This window comes from Ammodytes marinus, assembly GCF_949987685.1.
Source record: "Ammodytes marinus genome assembly, chromosome: 20".
In the NCBI taxonomy this organism is placed as follows: Eukaryota; Metazoa; Chordata; class Actinopteri; order Uranoscopiformes; family Ammodytidae; genus Ammodytes; species Ammodytes marinus.
Window position 1 is genome coordinate 17,475,708 of NC_137224.1, and position 17,176 is coordinate 17,492,883.

At 40.0% G+C, this 17,176-nt stretch overlaps 1 protein-coding gene across 3 annotated transcripts in view; it reads right to left on the minus strand.

The window, feature by feature from the left end:
• The window catches only part of slc39a11 (solute carrier family 39, member 11), a 131,551-nt gene that overhangs the window by 4,310 nt on the left and 110,065 nt on the right, over positions 1–17,176 (minus strand). For all 3 annotated transcript variants that reach the window (XM_080048743.1, XM_080048741.1, XM_080048742.1), the window contains exon 6: positions 12,562–12,729. In XM_080048743.1, the coding sequence (XP_079904869.1) occupies positions 12,562–12,729 (168 nt within the window). The remainder of the gene's footprint in view (positions 1–12,561; positions 12,730–17,176) is intronic.

Sequence of the window (17,176 nt, forward strand, 5' to 3'; positions counted from 1 at the left end):
TCAGCTTGGAGATAGACCCAAAGTCACTGACAGCTAAATGGAGGACAGTGTACACTGACGGCTTTGCAGCATGACTGCGTCTTGGGGTTCTACAAGACGGAGCACGCGTGGGTAAATTGAGCGAGAATAATGGGCTTCCTGGTTAATTCAGAGAATATGCTGTGCGGCTGTGCTTTAGCCGATAAACCAAGTTAGCAGCGGTTAGCATTAGTAACTCTCTCGGCTGTGTGCGGCTTCAGAGGATAATATGAACCCAAACATGACGGCCAAGTCTGTGTGTACTTTCACAAAAAGCACCGGTCTTCACCTCCACCAGCCACGGCCAGGTAGGGGAATGTACCTGCCTTTATGTTATGCCACCGCGCACACAATGCTGTTGCAAATGTGTTTGGTTATATTGCTGCCTTGCTGTCAATTGTTACTATTTCCGAGCGGCGTGGATCTATATGCAATGCAGTTTTAATGCTAGGCTATTGTGATTTTCAGTTTCTGTTTATTTGTCATTTGGCACAGTTGTTGGCCGTGGTGTTGTTGTTTTTGTGCGGACGTGCACGCGTGCCGGGTCTGAACTCAGCCATGGTTGAATAGGGGAAATAAAATATCGGGAGGGAAGCTAGGCGCGTAGAGGTGTTGGACGCGATGGAAGCGATGAACCATATTTGACCACAAAATTATCAGGGGCGTTACAAGCAATGGCCATGGCAAACATCGCTTTTGGTGCGAACGCATCAACTGCAGTTTCCATACTTATTCTTAGCACAATTGTGAAGGTTATTACAGAAGTATTTTGTTCATATGTTGTCGATTGTCTGATTTATGATACATTTGGACACTAATATGTTGTAAAAATGAAATAAAAGATTTTAACTCTGGCATAATCCAACATTATAGATTTTTGTTTTTTAAAGAGTAAAGAGTTTACAAATGTATGCATCATTAGTTAAATATTGCCAGGTTTGCATATTTATTCAATCATCTCTGAAAAAATTGTAATACAGAAAATTATTGTTTTATAGGTAAGTACTTAACTGGCAAAGTTATATAATGATATCTATAAGTTAAACATTTTACCCTATTCACTTGCAGAAAGCAAGTGACAAGTAAAAAGAAGCAAAAGTGACAAAAAGAAAAGCGTGGAACAGTCACGTAAAGGCGACAGAGTAAGGGATCTGTGTCCTGATGTCTGCCTAGCTGCAGACTTCCAGAGCCCAGAGGCCACTTCATCATAACCCAATGCTTGTCATAACCTCTGGTAATAATGCACAAAGGTATAATCAAGCTCGCTTTGGCCCATTACAAGCGGGCATATTTTACTGCCAATATGGGCTTAAAGCACTCTTTGGTTACACTGCAGGCCCCTTTTACTATTCATCTCTAAAATGCCATTTGGCCAGTAGAAACCATCACGTGCTTTTGAATAAAACATTCACTGAGAGAGTTTCTGTGTCAGCTAGTAAAAGGCCAGGGACAGACTATACTGTTTTTTTTAAACAGATTTTAAAGGTCACATATTATGCTCATTTTCAGGTTCAAAACTGTAATTTAGGTTTCTGCTACAAAACTGTGTTCATGGTGTATTGTCCAAGAAAACCCTTTATATCTCTCACAGTGCCTTTGATGAATCTCTTGTTTATAGCTGCTGTCTGAAACGCTCCGTTTTTCAGCCATGTATCTTTAAACCCCGCCTTCCAAAAAGCCCAATCTGCTCTGATTGGCCCTGAATCTAACTGCTGGTTTAAATCTTACTGCCAGCTAGATTCAGGGGCATCTGGGGATGTGCTTATCACAGGTGGAGGGAGTGCTAAGTTGTGTTGGCAATGAGGGGGCGTGGCTTCTCACCTTATGACGTCATAAGGGGAGATACATCTGAATGGGGTATTCAGAAAGGTTGAGAAAAATAAAACTTTAAAAGATACAACAACTTGATAACTTACTCTTCTGTTTTTCTTTCCAAAGTTCCAAATATGATCACGTTAAAGGAATTGGTAAGGGAATTGTATCACACACTTCCATTCCATCCATTATAATGATTGTACTAAAAGTAATCACTCTTTGTGACTACAACTCTACAGGAGCTGTGGGAAAGGTAATAGATTGGTATGATAATGAGTTGTACCATCTGCCATTTTGGAACAAGAAGAAGGTTTTTTTTTCTGACACCAGCTGCCAACCTGTGGTATCGCTTCACAGCTGGAAATGTGAATGAGGATTCGGGATTGTTTTTTAAGTCCACCGAGCCGGAAGTCCAGGGTGAGTAGGGGAGCTATAAAAGCCTACACACCTGTCAGGTTTTACCCATGAGAGGAAATGTCTGAGTGTCTGTATAAAGAATATCTGGAAGAGTGTTAAAAGATGGAACAAAACCAAAAGTCTGGTTTCAGTGACAGCACTGCTGACCAAGCTGACAGCAGAGAGGAGGTGGGCCCTGTAGAGGGAACATGTAGTGGAAAAGCTTTCTGCATGGAGCCTTGTCTTGGTTCAACGGCAGACAATTCAAAATGTCCATTTGACATTGATGTGACTTGTGAATTGTTGTCAATGTCCAAAAACCAAGAATCTTGTATTTTTGGTCCCCTCTGAGTGAATGGTTGGAGGAAGCCTAGAGAGACTTCTATTCTTTCCCATAAAATCAAATGATATTCACTTGGCATACGGTATTTAGTCCGGCTCTTTGGGGTGACTACGAGCTGTGAAATATTGATGATTTCTCGAGAATGCATGAGCATATGTCATGTATGAATATGTAATTCTGTCGTCACAGAATTTAAGTTGTGTTATTTTATAAACTGTTTAGCCTATTTTTTTCATTTCCTGGAGGTAGTTCATATTGGATTCAGACAAAAATGCAGCAGGATTGTATTTTTGTTTGAACCGAGTCAGTGTGTGTGTGTGTGTGTGTGTGTGTATATGTGTGTGTAAATGTTTGTGTGTGCCAGGTTGTGCGCAGCGGTTGGTCCTATCCAATCCCTGCCCAATGTCCTATGCTCTTTAAAGTGAGTCTAACCGTATTGCTGCTGACCATTGTCACAGCCGCCACTCATTTCCATTGCACTTTCCCTTTCATCTCCTTTCTCCTCACCCGTCTACACAGTTTCTCCACCGAGCCATTCTGACATGACTGCATCGCCTCTGCAGAGTTCATTTGACTCTATTTTGGCATCCGATTTTAGGTGAGCTGCAACATCAAAGTCTCAGCTTTTTATGCTGTATAGCAAGGTGATTTTTAAATGTAATGTGCAGCAATCCATTGGATCATAAAATAAATATGCCTTGAGGAAAACCATTCAACTGAAACTTTACAACATCCAATAAAATGTAATAAGCAGTGAATCTAATAATCTACAAAGTGACACACAAAGACATTTCTACCAAAATAATTAGGGATCAGTCACCGATCAGGAATTTACATTGTCGAATCTGATTAGTCGAATCTTGCCTATAGTCGACTAATCGTCGTATCATGTTTGATTTATCTGGACATTGGTCTATATTCTCATTTGCGACATTGGTTTCCTTTGTTTCCACACCAGTCAGAGGGGCTGAAACAATGTTCTTAAATGTACTTTATTGCTAAATAACATCATTCATGCACACAAACATAATTGATGTCAAATTTCTATAAACAGTATTATTAATAACCTAGTTTTATACCACGATAGGCGATGTATCATGATGTATTGGGAGAAACCAAGCAATTCCATGTAAAAGCAGACATTCAGCACTAGGAATAACATTCTGCAGTGTGTGTCTTTGCTTTGGCCCTGATGAACAATTCTTGCATAACATTCAGTTCACAACTCTCCTTGATTTTGCATATTAGCCCATTGGCCCTTTATTTTCCTTAACTGCAGGCCTGTATTAATCTCTATTAAGTATATTTGGTCACATTTTAGTAAGAAGCCTTCTGATCTGATTCTGTTCACATTTGCTTCCGATGCCAAACATGCCTCCATGTTGTGACGAGGCATTTAGGATGATGTGTCTTCCCACAGCACTCAGCTCATCAGTACAGTATCAGTCATGTCCTTCCAACCTGCTCCTCTCCTTGTAACAGAAATGATCTTCTCAGTTACAAATCAATTGTAATTGCTTCTAATTTGCTGTTTTTTTTTATTCAGTGTTTCACAGTCACAAGATTAAAGCCAAAAACTGTAGGCACAGGTGTTTTAGAAAGCCTTCTAGCAGGTACAAGGGCATTTTCTTTCCATGATGGACTTTTAGTCAAACACATCTGCAGTAGAGATGGTTGTGTTTAATTGACTGCAGTTTCAGATGATCAAGGGTTGATAGAACGGCTGAGTAGAAGCGATTAGGAGCAAGGCGATTCAATTAGTAACCGAGACAAATGTTTCTGTCAAAAAGAGAAAATGAATTGAACTCATGACCTAGTGAAGTTCCAGTTAATGAATAAATGTGAAGTGTTCTTTTTTTTACTCACACATTACTACATCTTCAAGACCCGGCCTTCATTTGAATCCCAATAGGACCGATGATCACAATTCCAAAGATTCAATTCAGTTACCACATGACAGAAGTAATCAGCAAAAAACTTGTGATATGATGTCTGACTCAATAATTACCTATTATCTTTTGTTCAGATTAATACATTTCAAACAGGGACATTGCATATTGACGAACAGTCACATGTACATAAGCTAGATTGTAGCCAGTAGCTCATTTTCCATCTCTGGTCCCTTTGTTGAGTAATCAATTATTGTTAAGGCTCTCGTCTGTCTCACAACCAACTGACACATTCAATGCAAAACAATTGACACACTAAAATGACTGATTATTCTCTGGCCAATTCATACAACTGCCTAACTTACGTTTTGATGAATTTGGTACTTCGTATTGTAACAGAGTGATTTCCATTATGTACAAGTTTTATATATAAAAAAAGTGTGTGACTAATTAGTATAAATCCTTAAAAGTGTCCTTCAAAAGAAAATATCTGCTATCTGTTTAGTTTCTTGTGTTTCTAAATAACCTTCAAATGTATTACAGTTTATTTTCTCTTGTTCATCTGAGGCCATCTGCTAGCAGTAGCTGACATCTCTCCATCCATCAGACTGACAGGGATGAACCTTAATGGTGGGGAGAAAGGATTGCCATCAATATCCTGCTAAGCTTGACGGGCCTCCGCCCAACTTCTGTCAGGGCTCTATTCAGTGTTTACACTGCTAGGAGATAACAAGTAAATGTATGTATCACACCCTGGGAAAAAAGGACTCCACTAAATGGCAGAGCTTTTTTTTCTAACACCGAAATAACGTCACAAATTACTGTTGAAAGTGAGCATTAAAGCTGATGTAAAATAGAGCCCTTTCATCAGCCTGAATGACAAAATGTAGTTATCACAGAGTGCAGGCACTAAGAGGGAGGACGCCAGGTCCCTGGTGTTTGTTGATTACGTTAAATGACATGATTACTGGTGGTGAAGACGTACTTCAAAAAGGATCCAGACAGGGCCCTCTTAGTGCAATTTGGTGGCTGCACCATTACACATAACACGAGTAATAGGAGAGTTTACACGGCATATCTACTTTAGAAAGAATAGAATTACAAATTATTAAACAAAGACTTTGTAATGAAATAAGCATGTAGAACAGATTACCTCGGTGGGAAGTCTAGACACAGGTGGGGATAAGAACACACAAAAGTAAGTTAAGAAAAAAGGGAGTTGTGAGCCTGTACTCGTCAATCGTGTAAGAGTTAGAATTCGGTCCTAAATAGTACATTTCCATCCATTTAAGGTAATATGAAACTATTAATTTTGATGGGCACCTTGTGCATGATACAAAAGAGATAAAGAGATGTCTATTGTCAAAAAATGAGGTTGGCTGTTTTCGAAAAGCCCCACTAACATCCTCCTCATACTAATTTTGACGTCAATTTGAGTATGTTGTGGTTGTGTATGCGAGTTTGTTTAGACGAGAAATTGCCGGATGAGTACTATCTTCCGGGAAGATTTTGTTTATGGATCGATAGGTTACTTTTCCTACTCAACCGCCCCACAATGCATTGCGTCTTTTCAAACGACACAGAAGTTTTTTTTTTAAATTCTTTATTGCTTCTGTATACTTCAGTGTAAACGGTCCGACGAACCTCGCATACACAATCAATCGTTAAGTAGACAGTATATACGTACATGCTGATTGCTGAGTATGTAGGAGGGAGGACGTTAGTAGGCGGTTTCGAACACAGCGAGCCGTAGTCTTTTTTCTGAAGGTAAGGCTTCTAAATCTGGAAACGTACAGTAGAAGTTTGGTCCCTGGAAAGGCGCGGTGGGGGACAGTACTCAAATTGAGCGTGTGCATCTTAAATATGAGTCACTGTTTAACATCGCAATATTCGGAATACTTTTTGAACAAGATCATTATTTTGTGGTGCCTCTTTTCAAACATAAACAGGTCTAAATGTTTGCTTAGTCCTTTTATGTAGAAATATAGAGTGCACGATTCGTCACAGGGGTGGTTTTAATACACCTCAAACAACATGGTGATTATTTTTTCATGTACTATAAACATTCCCTCACCTGGCTTCTCCCTACGTTTGAATGGAAATGAAAACCATCGATTTATGAATGTATGCAAGTGTAAATCAGTCACAGTGGTACAGAGCAGTTTTTAATGAGAAGGCTGCAGAATTTAACAAGGCTTTAAATTGCAATCATGCTTCATAACCCAATCTCAGACTGCAGGGGCTTACTGTTTGTGCTCCCTTGGATATATTTTCAAAATAAATTATTTCACTTTTTGACATAATACAACTCTGTGTGCTAATAAAACTTTGCAAGTTTTCTTTTTTGAACTTAATTAGGAGTATTAATGCAGGGATTTCAAATGTGATGGTATATTTCTGCATAGTTGTTTTTGTATTTTACTAACTTTTACAAACATTTTCTAAGATATATTCTCATAACTGAATTAATAGTTTCCTTACGGTAAAATTGGATCCCTGGAACACTGTTTGAAGTTAGAAAGCTACTTTAAAGTTACCATTTCATTGATGTTGTTTAAAGCAGCTGGGCACACAGTTTTGTTTACGTACACATCCTAGTCTTAGGTTTGGTTCAAAATAATTAATAAGTGTCTCCAAATAATTCTAATTTATGATGATAGAATGATTCAATAGAATAAAATTATTACATGTAGAGGAAAAATGTTAGGTAAACTAAATGCAAGCTCTGCAAATGTCAACAAACACCCATCCGCACAAACTGCATAGTGCACCTTTAAAGCAGAAGCAAGCGATGTATTTTTGTTAAAGCTGGGGTACGTGATTTCTGATTGATCAAAGTTAACATGAGCTGTACACTTTGACCAATCAGAGCGAGGCCGATTCTCTGTTCTTATTGGCTGTTGGGACTGTCCATTCACTTTGGCACGACTTTGTTGGTGTAGAGCGTGTCAGGGAGGGACCATAGGGGAGGGACTAAAGAGAGTGGAGCGGTTGAGGTATTTGAATTCAAATCTCTATCCCAACTAGGGGTGTGAACGTTTACAAAAATGTCTAACCGTGTACACGACGGATTTTTTTTCGTGTACACGGTTAACCGTGACGTCATTGTCCTCGTGCGCCCGCCGTCTTGTAGGCGCGCGTGCACACACACATACGCGTTCGTTCGCCTGTAAACACACAGTTGACATGAACCACGCTTGTTTTTATATACTTTCTATGGTTTACAAACCTCTTATAATAGGTCCATGGCACACACATACACACGTTCGCCTGGCTGTCATGTGCGCCGTCATTATCGCGCTTCATTAATTCCCTGATTAATATAGCCTATCGCACATTTCTACGATTTCTACATGTCCACGTGTATGCAGGTTGAACAGGTGTTATAAAGTTCGGGCTACTTACGAGCGTAGTTCACATCAACCGGGTAACTTTAATATTTAGGTTGTCTTTCATCTCTCTTCCGTGGCTGTGAGACGAGCCCCAGCACGGCGACTCCCCCCGTATGTGTGTGTGTGCGCCGATACACACACACACACACTCGCCGAGGGACAGACAGATTCGGCAGACTACCTTTTATCATCCCCAATGACTTTATTAGTGAGGTAAAATCAATAAATGCGTGTCTCCAGAACATAATTAAAAACTTTGAAAAAAAGAAAATTTGAAAAAAAGTTTATTGATTTTTCCTAAACGGTTATGATTTACAAACGTGTACACGTGTACACGTGTAACCGTGCACACCCCTAATCCCAACTGCCATTTTCTCCCCAAATCCTCCACCCCAGCTTTAATATACGTGTTACATCGCTCTATATGTGTGCGCCGTTCATAACACAGGTCTCTCTGTCACTTCTCTGCACTAGTCAGAGGAAAAACTCTTCTTGTACCCCACAACCCTTTATCCAATCAGGAGAGAGTAACTCCACAAAGAGGCGGGTCTATCTGCCCATTAAAGCACAGAGAGTTGACTGTTCACCTGGCTACAATAGCAGAACATATAAACAAATCCTTCCCTTTGTTTGTTTTGTCAGTTTTTAGTGAATTTATCTGCAGTCACTGACAGGAAGCTCCAACCGCTTACTTCTGCTTTAAGCAGAGGATCTGAGTTCTTCATCCACTATTGTAGATTTTAGATCTGACACCTCTACCCTTAACACTTGGGGCCGATCGATGAAATGTCTTGTTCTTGACCTAACAAGCTGGGGCTGCCCACAGTTAATCCATCACACGCAGAGGCATTGCTTGGCGTATCAGGTACCTGCTATACTGAATCAATCAGAGGTTTCTAATCACAGCTTAATGAGTTGTTCGCCCAATCTGTTTTGTTTCTCTGGTCGGGAGTCGAGACCGTCGGAGGTCTTTTTCATTAGCAGCCTCACAGGAGATCACTGTGGGAACATCTCCAGCTGCAAATGTGGGTTTAGGTGCCGGGCGTGTGTGGTTGGTTCGAATGTGTGTTTTGATTCTATCTGTACATGCGTGGATATCTGTACATAAGTGTGTTTGTGTGGGAGCGCCAAGGCGGTAGGTGTTTACTTGTTAATGAACTGGCCTTAGACATTCAATTTCATACCCAGTGGAGTAGTCTCTGGTAACAAGGCCACCACCATTAACAGTATCATCCTACGTATTACAACGTGTCCTGTATTTGCCTTTCATCCACAATTCCCAGAGCAAATAATCGGTCTGCATTATTAAAATGATGCTGCTGTTACTTTTACAACTAATTGAAATGAACTAAGTGTGAGGTGTAAAAATCATTCAAATGGGTGAAACCACATTTTCTAATTAACATTTTCATTTAACTTTTATTTATCCAATTGAGGGGTGACCCTCATTTACAATGACGTCGAGTTCAAAATATGATGCGAACAAATAGTTAATTGTCCGTAGCTCAATCGATAAATTGCTCATGGTGCATGCCCAAATTTAATCAAACCACTAGACGCATTTGGTGAAAGAGGCAATCGTCTAAACCCACATGCTGGGAAGACAAAAATCTAATTTCATGTCTGATGAAATCTTATCTGACTTATAGTTGCCTGATCGAAAAACTTAATGAGCTCAGCAGCAACACAATATACAAGGAATACTAAAATGTGTTGCTTATGTACTGCACTAAGTAATCATGGGACACCAACACCAGATTGTTGCCCCAGATTGTTGCCCCATCTTATTGCGCAGCACAAAACTTTATCAAGGCAAAAAATAAAATAAAATAAAAATGGACTCCACTTATATAGCGCTTTTCCCTGGTTTTTCACAGACTCAAAGCGCTTTACATTGTTTCGTACACATTCACCCAATCACACACACATTCATACACCGATAGCAGCAGCTACCACGCAGGGTGCAAGCTAAGTATAGGGAGCAATTTGGGGTTCAGTGTCTTGCCCAGGGACACTTCGACATGTGGATGGTAGGCGGGGGATCTCCAACCCAGCACTCCAGAGTTGACCTCCTTGCCCACTTTGCCACTGCCGCCCACCACAAAGCTTTGTACATGTCCATAACGTATGTGTAATCATGGCTTCATTTCAGAATTAAACTGTAGTTATTCCATCAAAATGTCCAACTAATGGAAACTAATTCTCAGTAGAAAACAGGAGACCTCTGTGATAATTTCCGCTATATTATACAGTAGGAAAGAGAGTCAAGCGATACAAAGTATAAACGTATAACTAGTGTCTGAATGATTTAGGTACATACAGTAGGTCATTTGTGACCTTGAGAAGGGCAGTTTCTGTGCTGTGTTGAGATATCCTGATTGGTATTGCTGAAAAATATTTAGAAAAGTCATATGCACAATTAGACAGATGTATCTATATGTTTTGATCAATGGGATACATTTGAAATTGGTCTTTAATCTTCTAAAATGAGAGGTAAGAAAAGGCTTCTTCAGGAGAGGGCGAATTATTGCTTTTTTTGAACTACATGATAAGTACAAACTACTTGATTGTGAACAGCCGATGACTCACTCACTAGAAAACACACCACATCCACACATAACATCAGAGTAAAGTTATTTTAACTATGGCCATTTCACGTGTGAAGGGGAAAACAACCTGTCTGCTTACTTGATTTTTTTATTGACATAAAGTGATTTTGTGTGCACTGCAAATGCTCCTTGCCGTCAGCTAGTTGCGGATGGATTGATTGAAAGTACCGCCTTATGGCAGGAAAATAGAGACTTGATTTTCTGCTTCATTCACTACTGCACCTCTTACCTTTTAATAGAAACTCAATATAGTGCAACCATTTACAATTTTACACTCAACAGTCATTTATGTTCAAAGGTAAGAATTGAGCAATCCAGGGCTCTTTTGATGGGAGTTATATAAAGGTAATATAATATTTTGAGGCCAGACTTTAGTTGAGGAAAACACATAGGAGATGGGTTTACTGAATGCAGCAAATCAAGTTAAGATTATTTGTGCGGCCAATTTTCCACACACTGCCTGAGTGGAACTTTATATGCTCACATCGGCAACAGCTCCCAACCCAGCCCCAGCTCTCTGATTAGAGAGGGAAATAATATGACACTGGAATCTGTACATTTCTAACTTGACTGATGTTAAGTGTGTTTGGTGGTCTGGTTGTCAGCTTCTATAAATATCATCAATGACAAGTGATGCCTCCCTGTTGTTTTTCTACAGTATTCAATCGAATACTTGCTGTTCTTTTTATCACTGTGAGAAAAAGATCTAAATATTCAAAACTGCTCTTCCCTGGGCGTCGTCCTTTGATGTTTGATTGACACGTCGTTAATCAAATGTGATCATTGGATTGCATAGAACCGTGCCTCGCTGATCTCCCTGTAGCGTTTAATAATGCAATGTGTGTATCCAGGAGAATTGGGTCCATTCGAAAAAGACGGTTAAAGACTTTCTTTAACCGTAGATAGTCAAACTTTACTTTTGAAAGGTGGTAATTTCATCCGTGAGCCCTTTAGCCATGAGTCAATACAAAACAACCTGGCCTTCTAAACAAGATTTAGTGCAGGACGTGGCACAGCGCCTCCATTGTTGGCCTGACCTGTGGAGCTCAGCACAAGGAGAGGTAACTTTAGCCACATGCGTTTTCCTGTTGTGTGACACCTTAAGGTCATCTGCAATATTTACACAATCTTCTTGAAACATTATTTCCCCCATTGGGAATGCACCTACAATCCTGTTGTCTGGACTTTGCGAACTGGTAACTTGGACTTTAAAGACACTTGCAAACGGAAACTTAAATCGATAATACAGTGAAATACTGAGAAAACTGGTAGCAAAAGTGTTCAGTAGCAATACAGCTTCATTAGAATAGCAGCAATATGGACTGAATGTTTCTTTTCACCCATGATTCACTTTTTATTCATATTAAGATGAACAAGAGTTATATTCTAAAGCAATGCTAGCTTCTCTGTGAGGCTGTACTACAACTACAGTAAGTATGCTGCACTATGAAATACTCCTACAGTAAATTCAAGAGCAGGCGTCTCAATATTTTGAGTTTAATTGATGTTTTCCTCAATAGCATCATCCATTCTTTTGTAGTCCCTATCATATGTCTGTGTGTCTTCTACGTTGTGTGTTGTCTTTCATAAAACATTACAAGTTCAATTTAAAAATAGATTAAAAATCAAGATTTCTGCTACTTTAGCATGTGAGGAAATGGCTGGATTTTAAGAGTGAATGGCAGTTCTTCATGTCATCCATTGCTGCAGGCCTCCAAAGCCATCCCAGCCAAAATGCATTTGTTGTCTTTGTCAAGCGTTGCTTCCATTTGCTGATGTACTGTACCTCCTAGCTTGATGCTTGGCAACTGTTTTCTATCTGCCTCCTCTGGTCTTGGACCGCAATAGGCGTGGTATACACACTATGTTGGGCTACCATATGACTGCTAGAATGTCTCTCAAAAATCTACAAGAACAACTCAAAGAAACTTGGCCGGGTGTTGCCTTTTATGGATGGTTGCTCGGAGCCAGGTCAGAGTTGCGAAGTATGTTCCGGATATAGATCATGATTTTGCGCCCCCTGAACAACACTGACCTTACTGTTGAAACTTAATGGGTGACAGTGACACATTGCCTTCACACCTCTAGCATGTTCTTACCTGGGATGTTGTGGATGGTGATGGCGAGGATGAGGAGGACGATTCGTCGCCAGCTGCTTCCTGTCTGGTCCACCTCTTCCTGTTGTTTACTTCCTGTTTCTTCTCCGTACGAGCTGCCCGAGTTAGGTCCCCTCCTTCTCTGGTACACGTCTCCATTTTCTATTTTATCTGCATGACAGAGGGGAGGGTAATGTTGGAGAGTTTCGCAAACATCGTTGGACATTCACACACAGATAAAGAGCATTTATGAATGCACACTTTATGGTTGCTAGAGGGCATTTAAAAAAAAATTATAGAGGCCGGTCAAACCTCTGAAAGCATAGAAATCTAATGAGTGATAGGACTTTTTGTATTAAATTGGAGTATTATTTTGCTTAAACTGTTTTTTGAGGCCATATTATTTGTTCTCATCTTTCTGTGCCTTCAGGATTAATCTGTTGTAAACTAGCAGTTAGTAAATGATACAATCTGGTTAAAGATACTAACTATTCTGCTGTAACACCTTTCTTCACTGTATATACACCATCAGAAATATAAGGGAATGTTTTCCTGAGTTTAAATTATCCTCTTGCACATTTTGGGTGGAAAATCACACAATCATCCACCGTTTGACAGCATGTAGTTCCGACCAAGCAATCTGACCGGTCAACATGACATTACCAATGTGCTCCAATCAGCAAGACAGCACATGTAAGTCTTCTACTACACCATTGCCATGGTAACATTGCTTGAATCATAACCTAAGGGAGCGACTGGCCAGGTGGTAAAGTAGGCACGGTTACTTTTCTGTGAAGCTCTCGTTATGTGTGAATACATTTGTGCAACACCCATCAAGGCCTTTGATAAGAGCACGCCACTACAGTATATTGCAAACACACATAATAGGAGTTAGAGAAATGCCACGAGGAGGCTTTAACAGCAGGCCTTTTGTTCTGACTTTGAGTGTGGCAATTCAGAACCGTTATTAACCGCTTTCCCCTTTAAATCTAGCCAGTGGGCGTATTGCGCAAACTACAGGGATAGGGATTTTGAGAGCTGTGACAATAACAGTTCTCTCCACTCACACCGATGTTGATAATATTCACTTTACTGAATACTGCATAATAATATAACACAACAAAGGGGCTTTGATGTTAAACTGAACTCACATGAAAACAAAAATGTCAACATGCATCACATGACACTCACAAAGCCTCTCCAAACTGTTATATGATGACTATTGCTGTGAAGCATTACACTCAACGATCAATTACCCACGAGACATTTGAATCAAATCGGAATTTATCAGAAAAATTAATGACTAAATCATATGCCTGTGTAAGCTGCCCCAAGCCTCATGAAGACATCTGCCGTTAAGTTATATTCGTAGCCTTTAGGGACAAAGAGCTTTGTTTCTCACTTTCAATAAAAACCGTCCTCTGACCCAATATACGTCCAATTATCAGCCAAAACTCTGTAAATATCATGAAAACAGAAGTCAATGGCCCAAGATAATCTAATTAAGCAACCCCCCTGCTGGAGGCTGCACAGACAATATTATATTTGCTTGACGTACAAAAAGTGACGTAATGCAGCAAAATATTTAACAACAAACATATGTATGTGATGGGTTAATTCAGCCTGACAGGAGTAGAGAGCTCCATTGCAATTAGCTAACTAAATTGTGTAATGTTCCAATATTTTTACATTTGCCTTACGAAAGAAGACTCCTGCCTGTGGACACAAAAAGGTTGGAATGCAGAGGAGAGAGTTTGGATAACCGCCCATACTCTTCTAATGTCGTGGGCAGGATAACATTGTGATCGCATGATTCAGATATTAGCCTATTGTAGTGATCTGCTGTTACACAATCTATGGTTTCACAATGAATTAACCGTGTGTATTCATTTCATCAGGTTATTAGAATTGGCAGGCTAATTACAAGCTAAAGGCTAACGGAAGTTTAATGTGTTTTGTTGTGAACTTTGATGCGCGTTTTTGCAATGTGTTTTGTTGTGAACTTTGCTGCACGTTTTTGTAATGTGTTGTGTTGTGGTCTTTGCTGTGCGTTTTCTAAATGCTGCACATGTGTTGTCAAATTCATGAAGATGTTTTCTTAATTTGCTTGCGTTTTGTCTTCTTGCATGTGTTTTCTTAAGTTGCAGTGCTGTGAGCTCTCAGGGCCACCGTACTATTGAAACCTAAGGATTTTTATTACGCGTTCTTAGTAATTTTTGGCACTTTTAACCTACTTCGCGTCATGCAAAAGTTGAAAAAACTTGACGAGCACATCAGACCTGCAAAAAATTGCAACTTATCAGTGATTTCAAGATTTGATCTAAAAGAATTGGAACAGTTTTTCAGGAAATGCATGATCAAAAATTAGGACAGCATGTATTGGCCCGTGGCACACATAAATGCAATTTTATGTCCTGGGCCAAACTCAACAGGAAGTCCACCATTATGGATTTAGTGCCTAAAATCACCATATTACAACATTTCACATATCGACGAACTCGTCCTAGAGTTTTTAGGGACGTCGAACCACCTCTCAAATACTCAAGACGCTTGCCCGATGTTAAATTGCGAAAAGATTTCAAAATTAGCATTGTACCAGGGAGCTATTAGGGGTCAAAGTTGACGTAAACATCATAAAAAACGATCCTCATAAAACTTTAATTCATCATAACTCAGGCTGTGTTATACCTAGCTGCACCAAATTTAAACCCCAAATGTATCTTTGCAGGCCCCACAAAAAGGCCTCTTGAAGCCCCGCCCCAAAATCAACAGGGAGTATTTTGTTTTCAAATATGTGAATTTCTGACTCTCAAATCATCATGATGTTCAAAAATACATAACTCCTAGCAGGAACACATTTTGCAAAACGAAAATGATAGGGACACCCATAAGACATGGAATATATACCAAACAAAGTTTTGTTTGATTCCGAATAACTATGACGAAATAATGACCAATATTCACCAAAATTTACTATAATGTCATAACTCCCCATTACTCTGCAGGATTGCAGAGTAAAGAGGACTTATAACAACTTTTTGTGCAAAAAACAAATTATAGGGTTAGTCCTCAGACATGGTAGATGATATACCCGAAAGCTTGTTTTATCCGGAACTAAAGTCTTGCAGCACCGGCACGTCATTTGCCAAAACACATCAAAAACGGACGTTATGAACCCTTTAATTGATCATAACTCAGGCTTTGTTATACTTAGAACCACACAATTTCATACAAAAATGTACAATCCCAGTACAAACAAAAAACCCTCTTGACGCCCCGCCCCAAAATCAACAGGAAGTCTTTTATTTTGAAGTATTCGCCAAAAAGACAGGAAGTTGGCCTAACTCCACCATACTCTGGCCGTGTCTGAACTGCCATACTAGCGTCCTACATCCTACATACTCATGCATACTCTCTACTCAAAGATCGATTGTGTATGCGAGCTGCGTCTAAACGTTCTCAGTTGAAGTATACTCAAGCAATGAAGAATTTCTTCTTCTTCTTATAAGATTCAGGCAGTTTAGACACTGTTAAGCTTATAACCGCCCTCTACAGGTTAGATATTGAACTAGACTTTTACAGTCCTGTGTTCATCATCTGTGTTTTAGATCTCTTGTTTTATAATAATGATGTTTTGAGGCGGAGGATCCCTCCGACGCTCTCTGTCCGGCTCATCAGCACTCAGCTGTCTGTGAGTTGAGCTGGACGAGCCGCGGTGTGTGGAACAGCGATCTGTTCTAATCTCTCTCCACTATCAGACTCACAACACTCATTTCACTTAGTGACTCTAATGTTGTTAGGTATTTATCTTCATCTCTTATCTATTGTAAGAGTTTATGAATGACTGCACGTACAGTTGTCAGATCGCGGAACCCCAAACAATGTTGTTGCCTAGCAACTTGCTCGAAAATATTTCATTTTCCTGGGCGGGTAGAATTGACCCAGTGCATTATGGGGCGGTTGAGTAGGAAAAGTATACAATCGATTCATACCCAAAATCTTCCCGGAAGTTAGTACTCATCCGGGAATTTCTCACATACCCAAACTCGCATACCCAACCGTCACATACTCAAATTTAAGTCAAAATGAGTATGAGTAGGACGTTAGTATGGCAGTTCAGACACGGCCTCTGTCTCATCTTCTCCAAATGTGTTATGGTTAATGTGACCCAGGGCATGAGGAAGCCCACACACTAATATTCATAGAAAGTGAGAGTGCCACCTGCTGGACAATGTAAATACTGCATGTTGGTTATTTACCTGCACATCCTACAAACTTGGATCAGTTCAAACTCAATGCAGCTCATGGAGGTCTAGAGACAGCAACCATGATAACACTGGAAGCTGGTTCCATTGGCTGAAACGCCTTTGCCGTAGCTTGGCGTCTTCGCCACTAAACAGGAAGTCGCTGTAACTTCACTATACTCCGTCTGATCATCTCAAAATTGTACATGGTTAATGAGACCCAAGGCCTGAGGAAGCCCAAACACTAATATTCATAGAAAGTGAGAGCGCCACCTGCTGGACTAAGTAAACATTGCATGTTTGTTATTTACCAACAAGTCCTACACACTTGATCAAATCAACCTCAAAGCAGCTCAGGGAGGCCTAGAGACAAG